This window comes from Pristis pectinata, chromosome 4 (assembly GCF_009764475.1).
Source record: "Pristis pectinata isolate sPriPec2 chromosome 4, sPriPec2.1.pri, whole genome shotgun sequence".
NCBI lineage: Eukaryota > Metazoa > Chordata > Chondrichthyes > Rhinopristiformes > Pristidae > Pristis > Pristis pectinata.
In genome coordinates, this window is record NC_067408.1 from 52,361,010 (window position 1) to 52,384,645 (window position 23,636).

The 23,636-nt window shown below is 42.3% G+C and overlaps 2 protein-coding genes across 6 annotated transcripts in view; one reads left to right on the plus strand and one right to left on the minus strand.

Annotated features, from left to right (window-relative positions):
• The window catches only part of LOC127569055 (dedicator of cytokinesis protein 2-like), a 528,829-nt gene that overhangs the window by 246,750 nt on the left and 258,443 nt on the right, over window positions 1-23,636 (minus strand). The window lies entirely within an intron of this gene.
• The window catches only part of LOC127569056 (protein INSYN2B-like), a 70,630-nt gene that overhangs the window by 33,891 nt on the left and 13,103 nt on the right, over window positions 1-23,636 (plus strand). For 2 of the 4 annotated variants that reach the window (XR_007956138.1, XM_052013340.1), the window contains one exon: window positions 19,973-20,049. The exons of the other annotated variants lie outside the window; for them this stretch is intronic. Coding sequence is in view for 1 of the 2 variants with exons in the window: in XM_052013340.1 (XP_051869300.1) it covers window positions 19,973-19,976 (4 nt within the window). In the remaining variant the exon portion in view is untranslated. Of the gene's footprint in view, window positions 1-19,972; window positions 20,050-23,636 lie in introns of those variants that run through there. 4 annotated transcript variants of the gene reach the window in all.

Below are 23,636 nucleotides of genomic sequence, written 5' to 3' on the forward strand. Positions count from 1 at the left end.
ACAAGGAACAAAGCAGTCCCTTGATTGGCATCCCCTTCACCAACCTAAAAGTCTACTGATGGGTCAAACATACCATCATGGCTGGATGGGTCTGAATCCTGGAACTCCCAACCCCCACTGCCTTCTAAGAGTAACTTTAGCAGAAGAGATGCAGCGGTTCCAGAAGATGGCTCACCACCTCCTTCGTGAGGGCAATCATGGATGTGCAATAAATCCTGATATTGCCAGCAATACACACATCCAGAAAAATGAATTTTAAAAAACTTTTAAAAAGCTACTTGATTTCTGTATCATTATACACTGATACCTGAAAGGTTTCCGGCCCTAAGGCAGGTACTGTACTCATTCTTATTCCTGAATGCAAAGCAACTGGCCCTATTCCAATCATAGAGGACTGTAAACACTGACAACTAACTTGACTGCGACCTAATTAGTTGCTGTCATGAACAGATTGCTCACAGTATAGGCTTGTTTTATTTTAAAAACAGGAAACCAGATGGCTTGCTTGCGGATTAATGCACAGCACTGGTAAACAAAATACATACCGCTGGAATGGTTTCCAAGATGATCTGGGGTGCAGTTCATACCAGTGAAAGTACTTGTTGCAGTTAGTGGGCATTTTGCCAGTGGCTACACTCACAGAATCAACTCTGACAGAAGCAAAGCTTTGTCTGAGAAAGCATTTGCTTTTACGTACCACCCTTCATTTCCACAGGACATCCGAAAATGCTTTACAAGCAATGAATTACAGCCTGTACACATCAAAGTGCCAGAAATGTCAAGCAGATAAATGAAAAGTTACTTGATATTTGGTGTTGTTGAGGATAATTCCACTGATGTTCTGTGAAAAGTACTACATAATCTTGCATGATGCCTTGAGTGGCCTTAGAAGGTCTTGGTTTAATGTCATAGCTGAGAGTCATGCTCAGATACTGCAGCACTCCCTCTGCACTGTACCAGGCTGCCAAACTGGTGCCCAATTCTCTCGAGGAGGACACACCTCTGGCTTGGGGAGGAGAGTGCCTGGCTAGATTTAGCCAGCACAAAGGATTCTCTTTGAGTACTGCCACACTGCAGTTGGCACGTTGATGCACCTCATTTAAATACCCACAAGCTTCATTGAGTGGTACATGCAGATCTTTATAATTGCAGTTTCTTATTACTGCCAATGAAGTTAGCCCAGCCTTGGCAGAGATCAGGGCTTGCTGATGTATTGGGAAAGGTTGATGGTGGGAAATTGAGGAAGATTCAGGAATTACTCTGAAACTCGAAGAGGAAAGAGAAAAAGAAAGAAATGAAATTTGGTGTTGTGGAGAGAAAGGCAGATTGTGAAATGGGAGATCAACAAGGAGGATGATTGGGCATGATGATTGAGGGGAAGGGGAGGGCACTGCCAAACAGAAGCGGGAGCCAGGAACTTGTCAAGAGAACAAGAGGGAAAGAAAGACTGTGAATTGGGAACTAATACCTTCAACAGAGCCAAGAACAATGTACTGAGTGAGAACAATATAGAGGAAGGTGCATCCAGTAACTGGATTTGTGAAACTTGGAATCTTTACTGTGGATACACAGCATTCCCACAGGGAATCAAGCAACACAAAGTTAATAAAGAAAGAAATTTTGAGCCATTAGACATGGGATGCTTCACTGCAGTAAATACAGTGAGACCGACTAACCCATCACTTGAAGAGTTTTGGGATAGATATTGATTAAAAAGATGTGCAGGGAAATGCTCTTGCCACTTTCTTTGTTTAGTTCATTCCTTCTTAAAGCTTTCTGTCTCTCTATCTCTCCCATTCTGTAAGTCACTATGAAACCTGCCTCTGACAAAATTTTAGGTTGCCCAAAAATCTCCTCATGGGCTAATGTTAAATGCTATTTAATTACATTCTATAAATTTAAATCATTGATGGCCTGGTCATTTTTATCATCTCAAATTCAAACCTCAGATTAAGATTCCCAGCTTAAAGTTGTCACCTTCACACAAGTCCAGAGCAGAAACTAAGGAGACAGAATAGAGATGAGGCTCATTAAAAGTGATGTCAACTGGGAAATGTGAGCAGATCTTGTGCGGTGCAGGACAATTCTGCTACATCAGAGAATTAAGGATTAGTGCTGTTGGGTTTGCAACCATCATTTGTCGTTGCATATGGGATAACATTGTTGAAAGGGAAATCTGAGGGTATCCGAGAGATAATCAAAGTTATTTCCACCATGGTGAATTATTCCAACACCTTCAGTTTCCCCCGTACTCATGGACAGTCTCCCCATTCACAACAGCTGCTAATGTAAAGCAATAAACAAAAATATTAAACTGACAGGACATCCCAAATCTGCAAAGAAATTATAATAAAATATTATTATAATATTCTGACCATGTGATATTATGTGACCAAATATCACATGATCAGAACATGAAATGATCAAATTTCCAATAATGCCTTCAACAGCATTCAGCAACACTGGCTCAGTCAGGAAGCAGTCCCAGGCGATGTGTCAGATCTCTGCTTATCCCCAACATCCACACACCCCCACTTTGTGATCAGCATCACTGCTTGGTAGCGAGTAACATGAAGCATGACTTAGTTCCTCTCCCCATCATCACCCTCAGCCCCCACCCACACCTTCGCCCAAAGATACTAGGGTCCACTGAGGCCTGACAAGAGCTGCCTTGAAGAGGATGGATAACTTGTGGAGGAGTTCCTATGTTTATGGATCATTGTGGAGGATTTGATGCATTAATATTAAGGTGATGTTTAAGATGTGTGAATTATTTTAACATAGATTCTGGAAGATTTGCTCTGTTTTATGAACAGATATATATTTTAACCATAAAAGTAAACCCTGTGCTAATATATTCCAGCAGAACCCAGCAACTAGGTTTGCTTTAATGCAGCAAACTCTGTGTAGACAAGCAGGAAGTATATAGGGATAACAGAATAGTATATAATTATATTGACATTCAATTCTTTAAGTGTTAATGAACTAAGATTAGGACCTAATTTCACAAACAATGTCCAAGATGACCTGGGCTAGCCCTGAAGCCCTAAAGCCACTGATCTGTTGTTTAGTCCATAGATACCAGGGAATGGTTACATAGCACTTCACTAATGTGCCAAAATCTTCAATAATTAGAGGGTATGCATTTAAGGTGAGGGGGGGGGATGTTCAAAGGAATTGTGCAGGGCAAACTGTTTTACACAGAGAGTGGTGGGTGCCTTGAATGTGCTGCCAGGGATGGTTGTGGAGGCAGATACTGCAGAGGTGCTTGAGAGGCTCTTAGATAGGCACATGAATGTGCAGAGAATGAAGGGATATAGACCATGTGCAAGTTTCTCTCTTTACAGATGCTGCCCCACCTGCTGAGTGTTTCTAGTATTTTCTGTTTTTACTTGCAGTGTTTTTGTTTTGTTTTTCAATGATTCTGTCCTTGCTCTTCTGAAAAATATGCATAGCCATTGCAAAGAAGGATTCAAAGAATCAAACAGTGCAGGAAGATCATTTGGCCAATCTTTCCTCTCCCAGCTCCGTAAATGAGAAAACAAACTCTGCTCTTTCCCTTTGTAAGTGATTTTAACCTGGAAAATCTGTTGCCCAAATCTGCATTATTTTTTCAGCACAATGTATCTAAAAATCACTTACCAGGAGAAGAAAGAGATTGCAATCATTCTCAGGATGAATCAAGCCACTCTAGTAATTCAAGAATAACCCTGACGCTAATGACATGATTTCCGTATCAGTTGTAAATGGGATAATTTCAGTCCTAGCTGGGAAATTAGGTCACATTGTTCTAAGGCGAATCCAAAGGTAGCTGCACCCAGGGCAACCCTGTTTTTTACGATGATACATGATCTGCAGCTGAACTAATTAATGGGGGATTTCAAGGACTATTTTTAAGACTTAGCTTCTATCCTTACCTTCCCTCCAAACTTTCCCCGGAACTTTGCCCTCAAATGTGCTGAGATCCATGCCTCCATGACCTCCTGATCTCTGATTTCACCCCCCCCCACCACCACAAGGCCCCAAGCATCATACCCAAGCCCCAATCGCCAGGCCGAAGTCCCCAATATTTGGACTCTGCATCTGTCCTCAGAGCCCAGTCTCCAGACCCAACTCCATAAGCTCCAGTCTCTAGATGCAGGCTATGAACTTGGAGCACCCCCCAATTACCTCAAACATCCCCTCCTCAAAGGCCCCAATTCCTTCACACATTGCCTACAATGCTCCATACCCCACCACCATCACTCTGATTGCCTCACTACCTCCTCCCAACCCTTTACCAAGGCCACGATCTCCAGATTCTCTCACACCCTTAGGCTCTAATCAGGACCCTCTAACACCCCTGACCCTGCCCCCCCTCCCCCAATTCTCCAAGACCCAGTTCTGTTCCAGATACCCTCTATTTACCTTTGCCGTGTGTTAGCAGGTAAGCAGGCAATCACTGTCATCTGATAGCATGGTCGTTTCCACAGTTTGCTTCAACACCCAACGTTTCCATGGAATCCAACAGCCCCTTTCATCACATAGATGAATTTTGAGACCACTTTTCCTAAGTATTGATCGAAATCTCTTTTGAAAGTCTGCATTGAATCTGCCTGCACCAGCTTTTGATCTGTGGGTTCCAGACCATAATATCTCGTTAAGTACAAAATATTTCACCTCATTTCCGGTCTGCTTCTTTTGCCAACTATCTTAAAATTCTGAATTTTGGCTCCTGTCCCGCTGCTCATGAAAACAGATTTTCCATCCCCATCAAAATTTCTCATAATCTTAAAAACCTCTATTAACTCTCAGCTTGTCTAGACTCTTCTTGTGACTGAAACAATCCATTCCCCTTTTAGTTCTGGTAAGGCAAAAGCAAAATATTGAGGATGCGGGAAATCCAAAATAAAAAAAGAAAATATTGGAAATACTCAGCAGGTCGAGCAGTGGCTGTAGAGGGAGAAAGACGGAGTCAAGCTTTTGGGTCAGTGATGTTGGGACAGAACTGGGAAAAGTTCAAGATAAATCAAGACAGAAAGAAGAGGATGAGGCAAGTTGAAAACAGAAGGAAAGCCTGTGACAGGGTGGGAATAGGAGGGATTATATGAGAAATGGGTGACTATGCAAGCGAAGGGGGGTAGTTGGCGGAACAGAAGATCACCTGGCGGATGAGTAAATAATTATCGAGAATTACCAAAGGAACATGGAGAGTGAATGCAGAGCATTTGAAGTAAAATGCTGACATCTGAAATTGTTAATCTACTTACTTATTTACTACTATCTACCATTTGGCCCATCAGGTCCACTCTGGCTCCCATCACAGCCATCCCACCAGTCCCATTTCCTCTCTTATTGTTTCCCTGCAGCCCAGCAACTTCCTCTGACTCACATGCCCAAAACTCCCTGCTGATGCTTTTGCCATTTACTCACACTAAGGGGTGACTTACTGCAGCCAACTAACTTACCAGCACATCTTTGGGATGTGGGAGGAAAGCGAAGAAATGGGTGGAAGCTCAGCAGTCACGGGGAGAATATGCAAACTCCACACATACAGAACCAGAGGTTAGGATCGAATCTGGGTCACTGGAGCTGTGAGGCAGCTAACTACTCCGCCACCATGTCTAAACCCATCAATGAGTCTGGAAAGCTGTAACGTGACAAGTCTGAAGGTAACTGTGAGAACCCTTGGGCTTGTGGCAGATACTGGTTGCTAACCTATCCACTGAGAAGGGGACAAAGAAGTTGATGAAGAAGAGACTCAAAGATAGACTGTGTAAAAGTGAGAGGAGGATAGAAATTGGCAGCAAACATGATATAACCTTTTCGTTCAAGATAAGAGCAGCAAGCATTACCAATAGTCATGAACAGAGTCGAAGAGTCATACAACATGGAAACAGGCCATCTAGCCCACCATGTCCACACCAACCAGTAGGTACCCATCCGTATAAATTCCAACTTCCAGCACTTGGCCTTCTATGGTAGCATTCTATGCCTAGGCGATTCATGTGCCCATCCGGACCATTCTTAAAATTGTTGTCAGTGACTCTGCTTCCACCAATCTCTCAGGCAGTGTATTCTAGGGGAATGTACTGGAGAAAGGAGGTTGCCTGAGAGGGAACAAAATAAGAACTATTCCATGCGCTTTACAAAAATATGGGTATATCCTGGATACATATGGGGTCCCATAGGAATGCCTCTAGTTAGAGGAAGTGAGAGGAGTTCAAGGAGAAGTTTTCCAAAGTGAGAACACATATAGGCAGGTAAAGGAAGTGTTGATGGAGAGGGCTTCTGTTCAACAAAGATGCAAAGAACCCCCATGCCATCCTGATGTGAGATGGAGATGACATGGGATTGGATATCTATCCCAAAAATAAGATGTTTGGGACCAGTAACCCAAGCTAAGTTAACTGAATTTGTTGTTAAATGCAATCTACATTTTGAGTACCAAGTCACTGAAATAAATATTATAAATCCAAACAAATCTGATCAGTTATCCAAGACTCTCACCAATCACCCCACACCTTACAACCTGGTAAAACTGTGCCAAACAGGACTGATTGTTCTGCTGTGTGAGCACTTTCTCTCCCTCTCTCCTCCAGCCACAGCCCACAGCCAGATATGGTACCTCAAGCTCCACCCACAGCACTCCCTTGACTGTGCTTATTCTTCATGAGTGAGGTGAGGTTTCCCCATTGGCAGTCGGTACTACAGAATATCATGCTGGGAATGCATAGAGCGCTGAAGTAGAAATTCACGTTGTCCTGCTCTGTCTTGAGGGCCAGGCAATGGAAAGAAAGAAACATCAAGGTGTCTGAGGCAAAACTATTTTCTTTTGCCTTCCTAATCAATCTGCCATGTGGGACACCATCAAATGACAAGCTAGAAGCCAGGTAGACCACATCAAATGCTCATCTGACAAAGGGTCCCAGACTCGAAATGCTGCTTCTGCTTCCACAGATGATGCCTAACCTGCTGAGTGTTTGCAACGTTCCAGCGTCAGCTGTTCTTTTTTTATTTTCATTTCCCTTATTGACCCACCTTGTTAGTTCCTTCAAAAATTCAATCAATTCAATTCAAAATGCACTGATAGTGTAGACAGAGGCATGGACAGGGTAGATAGTCAAAATCTTTTTCTCGTGGTAGGGGTATCACAAACAAGATGTCATAGGTTTAAGGTGAGGGGAAGGAGTTTTAAAGGGGATCTGAGGGGAAAATTTCTTTTACACAGAGAGTGGTTGATATCTGGAACGCATTGCCAGAGGTAGTGGTAGAATCAGTTTAAGAGGTATTTAGACAAACACTTAAGTAGTCAAGGCACGGAAGGATATGATCCTAATGCGGGAAAATGGGATTAGTGTAGATGGGCAAAAGGTTGGCATTGGAATGGTGGATTGAAGGGCCTATTTCTGTGCTGAACACTTGATGTCTCTATGGCTCTAAGTTACCTGCCAAGCTCTTTACACTCACCCTGTTTATCTTCCTAATTTCTATTTGATTTCACCCCTTCGGTTTCTGTACTCCTTTAGATATCTGCTGTGTATTTGGTCTCAATAATAAGCACCTCTTCTTTGTTTACCTTATCTACCTTGTATGTTCTTTGAGATCCATGGAATCTAGATTTTGAAGGTCCCCTTTTCTTTTATGGCAACATAGATGACCTAACCTGACCTCTTCTTCCCAGATGATCTTTGTCCTTTTTTTATGACAATGCCAAATCTGATTGAATTATAACGACTGCTTCTGAAATCTTTTCCCAGTGTCAACTTTTCTACCTTCCTGGCTTCATTCCCTGAAACTAAATCCAGTCGTGCTCCCTCACTTATTGCTCTTTCCAGACACCAATTAAAGAAGTTCTCCTGAATGCTCATATGTTTCTTCTGAAATAGAAGGCAGCTATTCAGCCCATCTAGTCTCTGCCAGCTCTCATAGCATTCCCGTCAATGCCACTCTCCCACATTTCCCAGTAACTTACTTGTTCTCACATATCCATCCACTTCCCCCAATACTCCTACAAGCAATTTACACTAGAGATAATTTACGGTGGCCAATCAACCTACCAACCAGAACTTCTTTGAGATGAGGGAGGAAACCCGAGCACCAGGGGGGAAAGCCATGCGGTCGCAGGGAGAATACGCAAACTCCACACAGACAGCACCGGAGGTCAGGATCGAATACGGGTCATTGGAGCTGTAACGCCCTTGAAGAATTCCACTCCTTTTACACCCTTTGCTCTGTTACTGTCCATGTCAACATTAGAGTAGTTGAAATCCCAAATAATTATTTCCTTGTTAATTCTGCATCTCAGTATCGTGCCTATTTACACCTGTCTCCATATGAGAGTAAAGGTACACTATGGTACCCTAAGGCTATAGTACACTCTCCCAGTAATGAGATTGTTTTGTTTTTACTCCTCTTTTCATCCCTTATTCCCTCATTTGTGGTCTTTTTGATCATATTATCCCTCCTCATATATGCAGTTGTGTCTTTAATCAATACTGCTATATTGCTACAATACTGCTTGAAAGCCCTTTAACCAAAAATGGGACTTGCCAATCCTGACCACACTTAAGCTACATTTCAGTAATGGGCACAGAATCATATTGCCATTTCCTATCTGTGTCTCAGTGCACCTGCTGTCTTTCCTGGATTACTTGCTTTAAATTGTGCAGAATTAAGTAATGCCAAACTTTCTTCAGACTTGGTTTCTCTGCCTTCCAACCTCAACCCCCTGCCTCCCAAACTCATTTTCTACATCTCTGTGTTCTGTGTCCTTTCTTCGGCAACCCTGTATTCCCCTTCCTCTTGCCAAACCAGTTTAAACCCTCCCCAACAAGAGTGATATTGCATTAGGGTTTGGGTGAAGACCCTGTTGAGATACAAAATGTCTGGTTTTCGCAGGTCCCACCCCCAAGAACTGGTCCAGAAACTCTGGGGATCTACTGTATATTCACCCTCCTGCACCATCTCTCCAGCTACAAGTTCATCTGCAGCATCATGGTGATAAATTCTCCACTCATTATCATCCTTCAGCATGAAGTTAGCTGCAACATTTCCCTATATTACAGTAGCAACGACTCATCAAAATTTCAACAATACTTATAAAACAAGGTCATAAAGAATACATAACACCGTGTATTTGTTTGCTATTTAATCCAATTTTAAACAAAAATATATGAAGAAAAATGTGAAGTCAGCTTCAGTGTGAACAGGTCCCAAGCTGGCACTGGGAACCTGAGTTGGATGGGCCTACTTTAAGCTTCACTGGATCTCTTTCAATGCCACACCCCACCACCTCCTCCCACTTTTCCCAAAACTCATAACCCTTTGCCCAACACTCACCATTCTTGGATCTGATCAGGCCTTACATTTCCCACTCTTCCCCCCCCCCCCCCCCCGCAACCTCCTCTTGCAGAACCTGGCCCCAGGACTATGAAATTCAACCATGATTACAAATTCTACTCAACAATCCCTCATGGCCAACCTTCACCTGAAAACATTCTGATCATTGAGAAACCCTGACCAACGTGCCTCCCATCCCTGATCTCTCTGAGTGCTCCTCCACACTCTGAAAGAGTGCAAAGGAGATTGATGAGGATGTTTCTGGGGCTCGAACGACTGAGTTATGGAGAGAGGTTGAGCAGGTTGGGACTTTTCTCATTGGAGTACACTCCAATGAGGGATGATCTTATAGAAGTGTACAAAATTATGAGGGGCATAGATAGATTGAATGCAAACAGTCTTTTCCCTCGGGTTAGGGAATCAAGAACTGGAAGTCATAGGTTTAAGGTGAGAGGGGAGAGATTTAAGAGGAACCTGAGGGGCAACTTTTTCACCCAGAGAGTGGTCAGTTTATGGAATGAGCTGCAAGAGGAAGTGGTTGAGGCAGGTACATTAACAACATTTAAAAGGTACTTGAACAGGTACATGGAAAAGAAAGGTTTAGAGGGATATGGGCCAAACACAGGCAAATGGGACTGGCTCAGATGGGAATCATGGTTGGCATGGAGCAATTCAGCCAAAGGGCCTGTTTCCATGCTGTATGACTCTATGACTCTGACCCTTGCCTCTGTCCCCCTCCTGAGCATGTCTCTCACATGACCACCACTCCCCACTTCTCCCACCTGGCCCTGAACTCACTTGATTTCTGCACGTTTTTGAGTGCCACAGCCAGTTCACTCGCACATGATTCCTTGAGCTTAAGATGCTATTGATTTTACCAGCAGCAAGTCCTTGAAAAAACATTTAATGGCACACAGCCAACTGACCATCTATTACTTCTTAGCTGGAGCTGACCAACTACTAAGCACATGGACTCTACTAGGGGATACTTCATTAAGCAGTAACGGCTTTTAAGTTACTCAGCAGGTCAGGGGTCATCTCTGGTAAAAGAAGCACGGTTAACATTTAAGTTTGGTGACCTTACAACAGAATCAGGAATAGTCAGCAAGTTTTAAGATGCCCTCTCTCTGCATCGTAAAACCTGTTTGTCTCTATTCTCATTTGTGATAAGGAAAAGGTCATCACCTGAAACATTAGCTCTCTCCACAAATGGTTCTCAACATTGAGTGTTTCATGATTTTTGTATTTCTAGCATCTATAGTCTTTTATTTTCATTTTAAGTTGCTGCCCACAGCCTTTCTGTCAACTAGTTCACGATTGCATTATAAATATTAATCAATGATTTTCTACAGAGGAAGTAAATTGTTCTTTGACCATTTTCTTTTATGAAGTGCAAAACTGTAAAACTCAATATAGCAGGTCCAAGCTTTAGAGACAGTGGTCGATTTACTCACTGGTCAACAATTCCATTGTCCTTTCTGCAAGTCCAAGAGAAATGGCCCTCAGCTCCTACTCTGGATTGGAAGGTGCAGGGATTGAACCTCAAATAACACAGGCTGTGAATTCTGGGATGGTGTATGGTAGCTATGGGTACGGGAAGGAGGTTGGGAGAGACAATCAGTTGGCAATAGCCCATAAAGTTTCTCCCTGTATCGGATCAATAGTGCACTATAGGGATGGGTACAGCAGAGGAAGAAACATTGTGCACAGTCAATGCTCAAATCCTCCATATCCAAAGAAAAGTGGTCAAGTATCAAAATGACAGCAGATGTCTTAAATCAACTGACTACTTAATTTGAAGGAAAATAAAACCAACATTTTCCATTAGAAAGAACAACCACCTCTGCAAGAATTTAGTGCTTCAGAAATAAATCCAGCAATGAACAGTGGCCTTGTTACATGTAACTGCTACAGTCTTTTGTCAGACAACGTGCCTGGTCACAGAGATGATTGACGAGGCTGTTATCAATAACCCTGTCGGCTGAAGAATTTGCATTGAGGAATTATTTCTGCCAGTTCAGGCGACTGAGGAGGAAAATGTTTGAGTCGGGGGGGGAAAATAAAACTAGTTGGTGAGAAAGTGAAGGGGTCATCAGAAGATCACACACAACCCCAAAGAGATTCATTGCCATTTAACTGCATTGGAAATATTGCATTCCTATTTAGCAGTTAATTTGCACACAGCAAAGTCTCACAAACAGCAGATGATAAGATGATCTATTCTTAATGTCTGTGCTGAGGTATAAGTATTGGCAGGGACCCGTCTTCCTCCTTCCTTGAATGGTTCCAAGGAATCTTCCACGTTTACCAGAGAGGATACCAAGGAAACCTGTTAATATCTCATCTAAAAGAGAAAACTTCTGACAGACCAGCACTCCCACAGTGTGCTCAGCCCTTTACGTATTTACAACTCTGAAGTGGAACTTGAATCTAGAGTTTTCTAGATCAGAGCTGGACAAAGAGAATGAGGAATGAGGAAGAGGAAAATAATCTTAATGCTGCATGCCTTGTTACAGGGAATAGTTGGAGCCACTGTACCTCTTAGAGTCAGTCATAGAGTCATTCAGCATGGAAACAGGCCCCTTGTCCCAACTTGCCCATGCCGACTAAGATGCCAATCTATGTTGGTCCCGTTTGCCCACTTTTGGCCCATATCCCTCTGAAAATATTCTGTCCATGTACCTGTCCAAATGTCTTTCAAATGTTGTTATTGTACCTGCCTCAGCCATTTCCCCTAGCAGCTTATTCCATATACCCACCACTGTCTGTGTGAAGAAGTTGCCCCTCAGCTCCCCTTTACATATTTTCCCCTCCCACCTTAAACCTATGCCCTCTAGTTTTTGGTTCTCTTTCACTGGGAAAAAGACTATATGCATTCACCTTATCTATGCCCCTCATGATTTTATACACCTCTATAAGGTCAGCCCTCAGCCTCATACTCAAGGAATAAAGTCCTAACTTGCCCAACCTCTCCCTAGAACTCAGGCCCTTGAGTCCTGGCAACATTCTTCCAATTCTTCTTTGCACTCTTTTCAGCTTAATGACATCCTTCCTGTGACAGGGTAACCAAACTGTGCACAATACTGTGCAGCCTCAACAAAGTATGAAACAACTGCGACATAACATCCCAACTCCTATACTTAATGCCCTGACAGATAACAGTCAGTATGCTGATCACCTTCTTCAGCACCCTGTCTACCTGTGATCAAATTAGATAAGTATTCACAATCGGGTAAGAAACAAGGCCCAATGAAGGAGATGTAAATATCTTTTTTATTAAGAAAAGGATATGAAAGCTAATGTGTCACAGCCTGCATGCCTGATTACATATAACCTTAATTTGAGAGACCATGATCGACCTCATACATTGGTAGAAGTTGTCACCAAGGATTTAAAAAAAAATCAGAGTACTGCTCCCTATATGTCTAGTCTGTAAAAGAGATTTCCAAGGATCTGAAGTTATCAGGATCTAAAATTCTTCCTTACGGTGTGCCCTGGTGCTCAAAACCCCTGAATTCAAATTGTATTCTGCTCATCAATGATCCCAGTGGCCAAATAGTTAACTCTTCCCTGTCGCTACACTGCTTGCAATGTGCCAGAATCGACCAGAACCCATAGAGAGCACAGCAAATTCAGAAGAAAACCGGGGAAAAGTTATCCCAAATTATCTCACTATCCCTAACATGTGAATCCTATTCTGCCTTTGAGTAGCACTGTGCATGGTAGGAAATTAACCATAAAGAAAGGTTTTAAATGCTGTTCATGGTATCCCGTTGCCTTTAATCTAACTTTATGGTGGATTTCTGAACCTTTCTATTGGGTGTAAATTGGCAATCAAAGGTTGGATGGACATCACAAAATCCACCTGATTTTCAATACTATGAATTTAAATTGTAATAAAAATAATGTGTTTGTCTCAACAGTTGACCAATCCATGATGGTGGTTTAAACTTGTGTGATGTTTCGAATCTGCCCTGTGGCATTTTTAATAAAGCTTACAATTGTAACTGATAGCCCAGTGTATGTTAACAGTTTAAAAACAATCTCTGTGACAAAGTATGTAAGGTACTGAAGTTCTTATCTACCCAGTGCTGCAAGATCTGTAATATTGACTCTTGTATCTGTGGCAAATTTAATAATTCTAGAGTAATCACAGATAGAAAGATCTAATACCTAAAGATAGTTGGACAATGGCTGAGGTGAGACAGGTGGGGAAGGGAGCAGTAGTGGGTGGAGAATGCTGAAAGATTGTCCAAGGCTTCCTGTCTAATTGGTACTTATGCTTATCTTGAAATTTCTACAGATCTCATTGGTCTGTGAATGGCTCCTAGAAGCCCCATAGATGCACAAAAGGAGCATCTCTGAAAATGTCACCAGGTTTCCATTGATGGTCCTTCTGTTCAGATGCACCCAGGTTATACAATGGGAAAGACATGCCATCTCATTGCTCTGGACATTTACTAACTAAAGGTCCAAGTCCTCTGAGGTACAACAGGAAGGTACAGTTACCTGACTAGGACTACTTCATGGGCAGAAATTGAAACAAACCACTGTAACCTAGAATGATCAGGGCATGGGCAATGAACCCAACACCAGTGATTCATGCCGAGAACTGCTGATTCAAATTTCCAGAGTGATGCCAAACAATTCGAAAATTGTCACTGTCCCAATTTACTTCAGGAAAAATTGATTTTCAATTGCATAATGCTGAAAATAAAGCATCAAGATGTGATTGAACTTCTTTCCAAAACTCTTACCTTGATGTTGCCTGTGGGTTAAATATAGGCCAGGACACTTGGCCCAATTCCTCTCCTCCTGGCCAACATTTAGCCCACAAGTAGTATCACTACATTCACCCATGAACAGACAGGTCCTCAACTTAATATGTCCTTCAAAGGCCTACATTTCTGTCAATGCAGTATTCTTCACTAAACAACTGGAGGATCAGCCTAGGTTATTATGCACAAGTTTCTGGAGTGAATTTTAATGCTTAAGCTTCTGACTTAGAGACGAGACTGCTGCCATCTAAGCCTCATTTTCACACCATTTGTCATCAAGCTGGTGAACATAAAACTCTGCGGACTGCAGTGATGGCAATTATTTGCAAATCAAATGACAGGAGCTTGCATTTCAAAAAAGTACTTGAGGCACAGTAGTGCCCTTAATTAATCTTCTCAAACTAAAACATGCAATAAGGTTTAAACTTCCCTTTTTCCTGTTTTATTGATATCCACATGTTCCGAACATTTCTTTCTTGTCTACCTTAAGGTTACCCTAGCAAGGATCTTTCTTCCCCTTTTTAAATATCCTCTTCTACACCATTCAATCCCTACCAAGATTTTAAAATAATGAGATCCTACCTGCCTCAATCAAGTTGTTCTCATGCAGCCCATGGTCTTTTAAAACCAAACTCAATGTGAATTAACTTAATTGGAAAAGTGACCCTCAAATGCTCTGGGTTTGGGGTAATTAAACCATCAAGATTGAGATACGATAGATACAGATGGGCTCTTTCCATTAGTTGCTGTTTCTAGGACTGGAAGCACAGTTTCAGGATAAGAGGTTGGACATTTAGAAATAAGAAGAGGGGTTAGAACACTTTGGAATTTTCTTTCACAGAATATATGAAATGGATAGACCTGATAGGGAATCAGTGGACATATGGACTGCCTTAAAGTGGACCAGGCACAGAATCAGCCGTGATTGTACTGAGAGGTGCAGCATGCTTGAACAGCCACTTGGCCTATTCCTGCTCTCAATTCATACTCTTGTGGAATTGGTATATTAAGGGCTAGCTATATTATAGTGACGGAGCTGAATTGGGTAAATGGAAATCTGGTGCAGATCATCTATAATCTAATTGAATTCCAGAGCAGAGACTGAGTAACATCCTTGCTTGTTATTTGAGCATTTCGTGGTGGCTAAGGTCCTTCATTTGCTTTTCTCAATTCAAAAAAATGATTGCAAGTCATCCCAAACAAAACCATTTTTTTTTAGCAAAGTGTCTAGACCCCTGATAGACCAGCTAATGAAGAGGTGTTGGCCCAGTAACTAATCAGTGCATCGCACGTCAATGACGTGACACAGGGGAGATCTGGAGCCCATTGAAAAGGTCGAGGAGACATTGACTTGTGCATTGCACTGATTGTAGCGATAACCTTTCTTGATTAATGACCGATGTCATATTTTCAAGGAGCATGATTTAAAGCTGTTGCACACAGTTGCCTGGTAATAGTACAGCTGTAGCAGCAGATGTAATCAGTTACAAAGCACAGAACCCAAACATCCCATGCTGACGGTGACAGGCTAATTTCTGCACAATCACAAACATCTTACAGCAGAAATCAAATGCTGTTCACATCTATGTGGCACCTTTATTGTAGAAAAACGTCGCAGTGAGCTTCACTTGTGCACAATCTTTCAAAACCATCTAAACCCATTCCATAAGTTATTCCCTATCTACTGAAACTATGGAGTATTGCACCCTGTATTCTTCAATGTCAATCACCAAGAGTATATCAGTAGCACACCACTAACCAAGCTACCAGTCAATTAAATTAGATTAGTAAATTGGTTTACTATTGTCACAAGTACCAAGGTACAGTGAACAACTTTGTTCTGCATGCCATCCATACAGATCATTCCATCACATCAATACATTGAGGTAGTACATGGAAAAAGCAATAACAGAATACAGAATAAAGTGCAGTGCTGGCAGACAATAAGGTACAAGGCCATGACAAGGTAGATTGTGAGGTCAAGAATCCTTCTTATTGTACAATGGTTATTGATTGTGATGGTCTACTCTTAATCATCAGCAAACTGACGCAACACATCACCCACAATGCACCTACTCACTAGTAACCTATTCACTGTTGTCCAATTTTGGTTTTACCAGAACCATTACACACTAGCCCCTGTCCAGACACAGGCCAAAGAGCTGGATTCCAGAGGTGACGTGTCAGTAATTGGTTTTGAAATCAAGGACGCATTTGACTGAGTGTGGCATGCAGCTGCCCTGGTAAAATTGAACTCGGTGAGCATCAGGGGAAGGGGAAATTAATCCAATCATTGGAGTCATACCTTTCACAAAGGGAGATGGTTGTGGTTACTGGAGGTGATCATCCTAGCCTCAGAACATCACTGCAGGAGTTCCCTAGACCAATGTCCTAGGCCCAGTCATAGAACATAGAAAATAAAATATCACAGCACAGTACAGGCCCTTCGGCCCACAATGTTGTGCCGATATTTTATCCTGCTCTAAGATCTATCTAACCCTTCCCTCCCACATAGCCCTCCATTTCTCTATCATTCATGTGTCTATCTAAGTGTCTCTTAAATGTCCCTAATGTATCTGTCCCCACAACGTCTGCTGGCAGTGTGTTCCACGCATCCACCGCTCTCTGTGTAAAAAACTTATTCCTGACATCCCCCTTATATCTTCCTCCAATCACCTTAAAATTATGTCCCCTCGTGTTAGCCATTGTCACCCTGGGAAAAAGTCTCTGACTGTCCACTCGATCTATGCCTCTTATCATCTTGTACACCTCTATCAAGTCAGCTCTCATTCTCTCCAAAGAGAAAAGCCCTAGCTCACTCAACGTTCAGCTGTTTCATCAATGACTTTCCTTCCACCAAAAGGTCAGACGTCAGGATGTTCTCTGATGATTACACAATGTTCAAATCCATTCACAACTCAGTAAATGAAGTAGTGCGTACCTGCATCTAGCAAGACCTAGACAGCATTCACTGACATGTAGCCAGCAACATTCACCACATAAAATGCCAGGTAGTTACTATCTCCTACAAGAGAGAGTATGACAATCTATCCATAACACTCATTAGCATTACCTTCACTGAGTTCCCCACCAGCAACATTCTAGTGGTCATGGTTGACCAGAAACTCAAATGCACCAGCCATTTTCATATTTGTGGAAACAAGAGCAGATCAAATGGAGACACAAGAGACTGCAGATGCTGGAATCTGAAGTGAAAAACAAACTGATGGAGGAACTCAGTGGGTCAAGCGTTGATGTTGCTAAAGTTCCTCCCCAGAGCAGGTCAAAGTCTGGGTATTCTGTGGTGATTAACTCATTGTCTGACATTCAAAGCCTTTGAATATGGCACAAGTCAGGAGTTTGATGGAATATCCTCTTGCCTGGATGAGTGCAGCTTCAACAATTCTCAAGAAGCTCAACACCATCCACAAAGCAATCCACCTGATTAATAAATACCCCATCCACAACCTTAAGTAATCATTCCCTCTGCCACCTGTGCCCAGTGGCTGCAGGGTGTACAATCTATGAAAAGTATTGTAGTTACCTACTTAGGCTATTTCAACAGCACCTCCCAAACCTGTGACTTCCACCACCAAGAATGGGAAGGGCAACGGGCAAAGGAAACCATCACCTGAAGGTTCCCCTCCAACCTGCACACCATCCCAACTTGTTCCTTCATCAGTACAGGATCCAAAACCTGAAACTCCATCTGCTACAGCACTGTGGGAGCACTCTCACCAGAAATTCAGCAGCACTTCAAGGTAGAGTCATACAACATGGAAACCTTTGGCCCAACTGGTCCATGCCGACCAAGATGCCCATCCAAGCTAATCCCATTTGCCCACATTTGGCCCATAACCTAAACCTTTCAAATCCACATGCCTGTCCATTGTCTCTTAAAAGTTGTTATCATACCAACCACTTCCTCTGGCAGCTCATTCCACATACATGCCACCTTTTGTGTAAAAAAGTTGGCCCTCAGGTTCCTATTAAATCTCTCCCCTCTCACCTTAAACCTATGCCCTCTAGTTCTTGATTCCCCAGCCCTGGGAAAAAGACTGAGTGCATTCACCCTATCTATGCCCCTCATAATTTAGTACACCTCGATAAGATCATCTCTCAGTCTCCTTCGCTCCAAGGAGTGAAGCCCTAGCTTGTCTAACCTCTCCCTATAACTAGTCCCTCAAGTCCTGGCAACATTCTTGTAAATCTTTTCTGTACTCTTCCCAGTTTAATAACACCTTTCCTATAACAGGATGACCAAAACTGAACACAATACTCCAACTGCGGCCTCACCAGCATCCTGTACAACTGCACCATGACCTCCCAACTTTTATACTCAGTGCCCTGACTGATGAAGGCCAACGTGCCAAAAGCCTTCTTCCCCATCCTGTCTACCTGTGACTCCATTTTCAGTGAACCATGTATTTGTACTCCTCGGTCCTTCTGTTCTACGACACTACAAGTGATGCTGTTCACTGTGAAAGTCCTACCTTGATTTGACTTTCTAAAATGCAACACTTCATACTTATCTGAATTAATCTCCAAAGCTTACCACCATCTTCTTTTGGGCAATTAGTGATGGACAATAAGTGGTACCTAAATCCCAAATAGTGAATGAATAAATAATGATGTTCTATATCAGAAAGAAAGGAGTGAGCCTGGGCCTTCTTGTGGCATGACCTCCCAATATCATTGTTCTGATTAATTTGAGCAGATTTAACCCTGGAGGATGTTGAAAAGTAATTACCAGGATCACATCCCATGTTTTTTTTCCATGACAAGAGTTCATTCTTATTGTGGACTTGGCTTCAATGTTTTGAGCTTAAGTTTTCTGGCTGATATTCTAAAATCGCAGCTAAGTGCAGTGGTTTTGTTGTAACTTCCTTCATCTCTGTCACAACCTTTTGATTTATTATCCTGAAAAAGCTTTCCTTGCAGCAGAATGGAGGTAAATGGTTGCAGTATAACAAAGTAGTTACAGCTCTCACATTTAAATGAGCGGCAGTTGAATGAGTCATACTTAGTGGTCTGAAATCAATGATGCATCACATGAATCCAGAAAAAAAATTATATTTTAAGAGGGTCACTGAAAGGAAGATTTGTCCATAATCTGACTTCTGAGAAAGGTTTTAGCTGTTAGAAATAATAAAACACAAAAGATAAGCAATTAACTACATTCACTCAATTCTCTTCCTAAGAAAGTTTCTCTCATAGGCATGAGGACCCTATGCAGCAGGGCAGAAGATTCATCATTTGAATCTTAGTGTGAAAGCACCCTAGACTTGACTTGATTTTTCATCTAATGACGCTTCTGAGAGTGCAGCCTTCCCTCAGTATGAGAGTGCAGCCCTCCCTCAGCGTCAGCTCAGAGTTCTGTGCTCGAGTCTCTGAAGCACCTCTCAATCAGAATTTAAAAATGTGTGAATTTACTTGTGAGTTTCCTGTTCATTGGCCAGTGATGGACAATCTAATGCTTCCCACTTAAGACACACTGTGCCAGCATCATGCATTTCCAATACAGGCAGACTATAACTCCCTGTTCTTTATCCCAACAACTTGACTCCAACCCAACACTGTAAATACATGGCCTTCAGCACCTCCCACAACTGTGTCTATTCCTGTACCCATCTCATTTCAGTGCTCCAAAGTTCAAGTCATTAAACATACACAAAACCTAATTCCAATATTGCAGGGTATCATCAAAAGGAATTTATTTCGGTGTGACTTAATTGGATAACAACTCTGAAATCATTAACAATATACAATGAGTAGACAATCTCCTGTTTTGGAGTTATCCTTCATTCTGATCCCCGATTACCAGTTAATCACCTGTATGGCTGCTGTCTCACATCATCACAACTTCCTTACAGATGAAAGCCAAGACCTGGATTTCCAGCAGTGGAGCATATTACCCCTGCATGCTTGCGCATATGCCGAGGCTGGGCTCAAAAGGTTGATCACATGCCCAGCAGGAGAAAGGTACGGAGTTAGAAGGGGACTGTCTTGGAGCTCAACTTCAGTAATTGGCTCAGCGCGAGGTCAGAAAGGACATGGGGAAGGGTACTTGGGAAGCAGGAACATGGGGTTCAGAGCAGGAAAGTAAAGATCAGGAAGGGTGGGATGGCACGAAGAGTATCAGAGGTCAGGAGGCAAGGGGTTCCATGGATACCACTTCAAATGGACCAGCAAGGGCTGGTGTGATGGTTCAGGGGAGGAGGGAGAGGAAGCAGACTTGGGAGGGGGGGGGGGGCTGGAAACGTGGGGCACTGGTTGGAGTTAGTATGGTGATGAGGTGGAGGGGCCAAGGGGGTGGCACAGTGGCACAGCTGGTAGCGCCACTGCCTCACTGAGCCAGAGACCCAAGTTCGATCCTGACCTCTGATACTGTGTGTGTGGAGTTTGCACCTTCTCCCTGTGATTGTGTGGGTTTGCTCCACGTGCTCCAGTTTCTTCCCACATCCCAATGACGTGCCGGTTAATGGACACTGTAATTTGTCCCTAGTGTGTAGGTGAGTGGTAGAATCTGGGGGGAGCTGATGGAAAAGTGGGGAGAACAAAATAGGATTAGTGTGGGATTAGAGTAAGTGGGTGGTTGATGGTCGGCAGGAATATAGTGGGCTGAAGGGCCTGTTTCCATGCCATATCTCTCTGTGACTCTTTGACATTTCATTGACCTTCCCATCTCCAGATCAGCTCCATGGGAGAAAGTCCATGTTGTCCCTCCAATGCCCAATGATGGGCACCCAAGGCAACACAGTCTTGTAGTCCCAGAGCACTGCTGAGAGAACAACCTGATTCTCTGATGGAAATCTGTAAGAAAAACAGAAATTGCTGGAAAAATACTCAGCTGGTCAGGCAGCATCTGTGGAGGGAAAAACAGAGTTAACATTTCAGGTTATAAAACCTGGGAAAGAGATAAGAAAATGATCATTTTAATTTACAGAGAAGGCAAGGGATAGGATGGGACATAGGGAATATCTGTGATTGGATGAGGACAGGTCAAATGGGTGAATGGGGATAGTTAGGGGGTGATTATGCTTCTTTGCCTGTGTAATGTGTTGCTTTAGCAGTGGTGTGGGACATGCCCAGCAGTTCAAGCTTCAATGGAGAGAAAGAAACTGAGCTAATATCACAGATGGATGACTTACATCAGAAATGGCCAGTTCTGACACAGACAAAGCAAGTTACCGAAAGCTGGAGACTTGATATTGAGTCCAGAAGTCTGAAACATGCCCAAACAGATTATAAGTTGTTGTTCTTCAGGCTAGAGTTTGGCCAACACGGAAGCCAGAGTGGGAGTGGGACTGTGAATTAAAATGACAGGCAGCCAGAAACTCAGCGTTGCTCCTGCAGACTGAACGTAGGTGCTCCGCAAAGTGATCACCCAATCTGCGTTTGCTTTCTCTGCTGTTGAGGAGGCCATGTATTGAACACTGAATGCAATACAATAGTTGGAAGAAGTGCAAGTGAATCACTGCTTGTGGTGCTGGCATAGAAACTGGGCTAATGTCACATGGACGACTCATGACAAGAAGTACCCAGTCAAGTTTCAGGATTGGCACAATTTATCTGGAAATGATCTCAAGCATGATTTATTCCAAGTTAAAAGAACTTTCATTTACTTATCATTTTAATCAAAATCCAAAAATGTGTGCAAAGGCAACTCATTGGTACATTGGTTGGTGCTTGACACCATGCCAGCATTAAGCATTTTCATCTCTGGTATGCCGTTTGGTTATAATGAAGAGTAAGCTGCTCCCACACAGGATAACTACTCTACTACACTGTCACATCAAACATTCCCAGGGTAAGAAGTACATGAATTCAATACAGAGTAAATTTCCCTCTACACTAATCTTGCAGGGTAGCTTACATATAAAAAGCTGAAATTCCTCTCCCACCTATCCACATTACAACACCTTCAAACTAAATACAAAGCGAGATTGTGGGACCACAATCTACCAAGAGAAGCAGAAAACCAAATTTTAAGAAACCACAGAACAACTTTAGAAGAAACACCACATTACTTCTCTCAGCTCCAAAGCTTTGGAAGACCACAGCAAACTATGAATCCCAATCCCAATTCCACCATTGAGGTGCTAAGTTCATAAGCAACTTGATTCACTGGTGAAAATCTATGAATCTCCCACAGTGGAAAGTCTTTGTGTAAGTTAGCCAAACCATGTCCATAACTCAGTAAAGATTGAAATACCATCCTGACAATGGCATGGATTGTCCACTGGCCAATAAGTGTGCCTCTCTTCCTATGAAGGGGTCCTTGGGTGCAGGCCTCCATTGGGAAGGTGAGTCCTAGCTGGTTAGTGAGGCCTAACCCAGTGCAGGTTCTTTCCAAGTGAAACTGATAGGCCCCACCACCAGAGTTGCTTTTGAAGCTGGTGACACCCCACTCCCAGTTTATCAGCTGTCAAAGCAGTCATTAAAGTTGAATCTCTGTGAATGTCTCCAAATTTAACAAGGATTCAAAAGCACTCACAAAATTAAAAAGTGCCATTAACAACAAGAGAATTAAATTATCGTTAAAAATTTAAAATTAGGAAAAAATATTAAAACAATAAAAAATGTAGAACATTTAAAAACACAAAGAGATAATTAAAAGCAATGAAGTACATTTTAATGAACTCAATTAAATCAACAAAAGGTAAATGGCCTGGTACTTATCCTTCTGTCCACAGCCTAAGTGCTGGGAGATCTACAGATTGAACTATCCAGCATTACTCCAAAATTAAAGTACAATTGCCCCAGGATTGCTGATTGGCTGAGTTCACTTCAGGTTTTCCACCTTTACTCAGGAATCTCAAACATTTGCCTGCCAATGTAGATAAAAACCAATAGTTCTGGCTTTTAATCAAAAAATCTGGCTGCACTCTCAAACCTAGATGGCTCTTCAAACTCACTTTACAGAAAGGTTAGTGCACTGCTCAATCTCAATACCCTTCCCACCACCTCGGCACAGAGCTGGACTTCAACCTGGCACCTTCTTCCATGATAACCACACTAGACCTTCCACTCCAAGTCATCAGTGGTAATCCTCCTTCTCCTCAATGAAGACACTCGTACTCATCCATAACTTTAGCCCCCGGGCTCAACTTTATTCTCAGAATACCATCCATTGATACAGTAATCAATGCTGAAGAGGCATAATTATTTTCCTCTAAACGTGCCTGAAGATTCTTTTTGCACTTAGCACTAGAGCATTAATATTTGATGATTGTTTTCCTTGATAATTGAAAATATTTTAATAATAATGAAGTACTCTGAATAAGGATCAGCCATGTAATACGTAAAATCTAGTATGGCTTTCAAAATTCCTTTGTCATTAAAAACCTGTTCTATTTTGCCCTACAACAGAACTTTTGCACAAACATCTTTCTTTGTATAAATGTTTTCATTTCTCCAGAAAACCAAAAATACTCGCTTTTTTTTTATCATGACCCGTTTTTGCATTTGGTGGATAGTTTTATAATCTAAAGAAATTAATTACTGAGAGAAAGAAAGGTGGTTGCAATTCTGCCA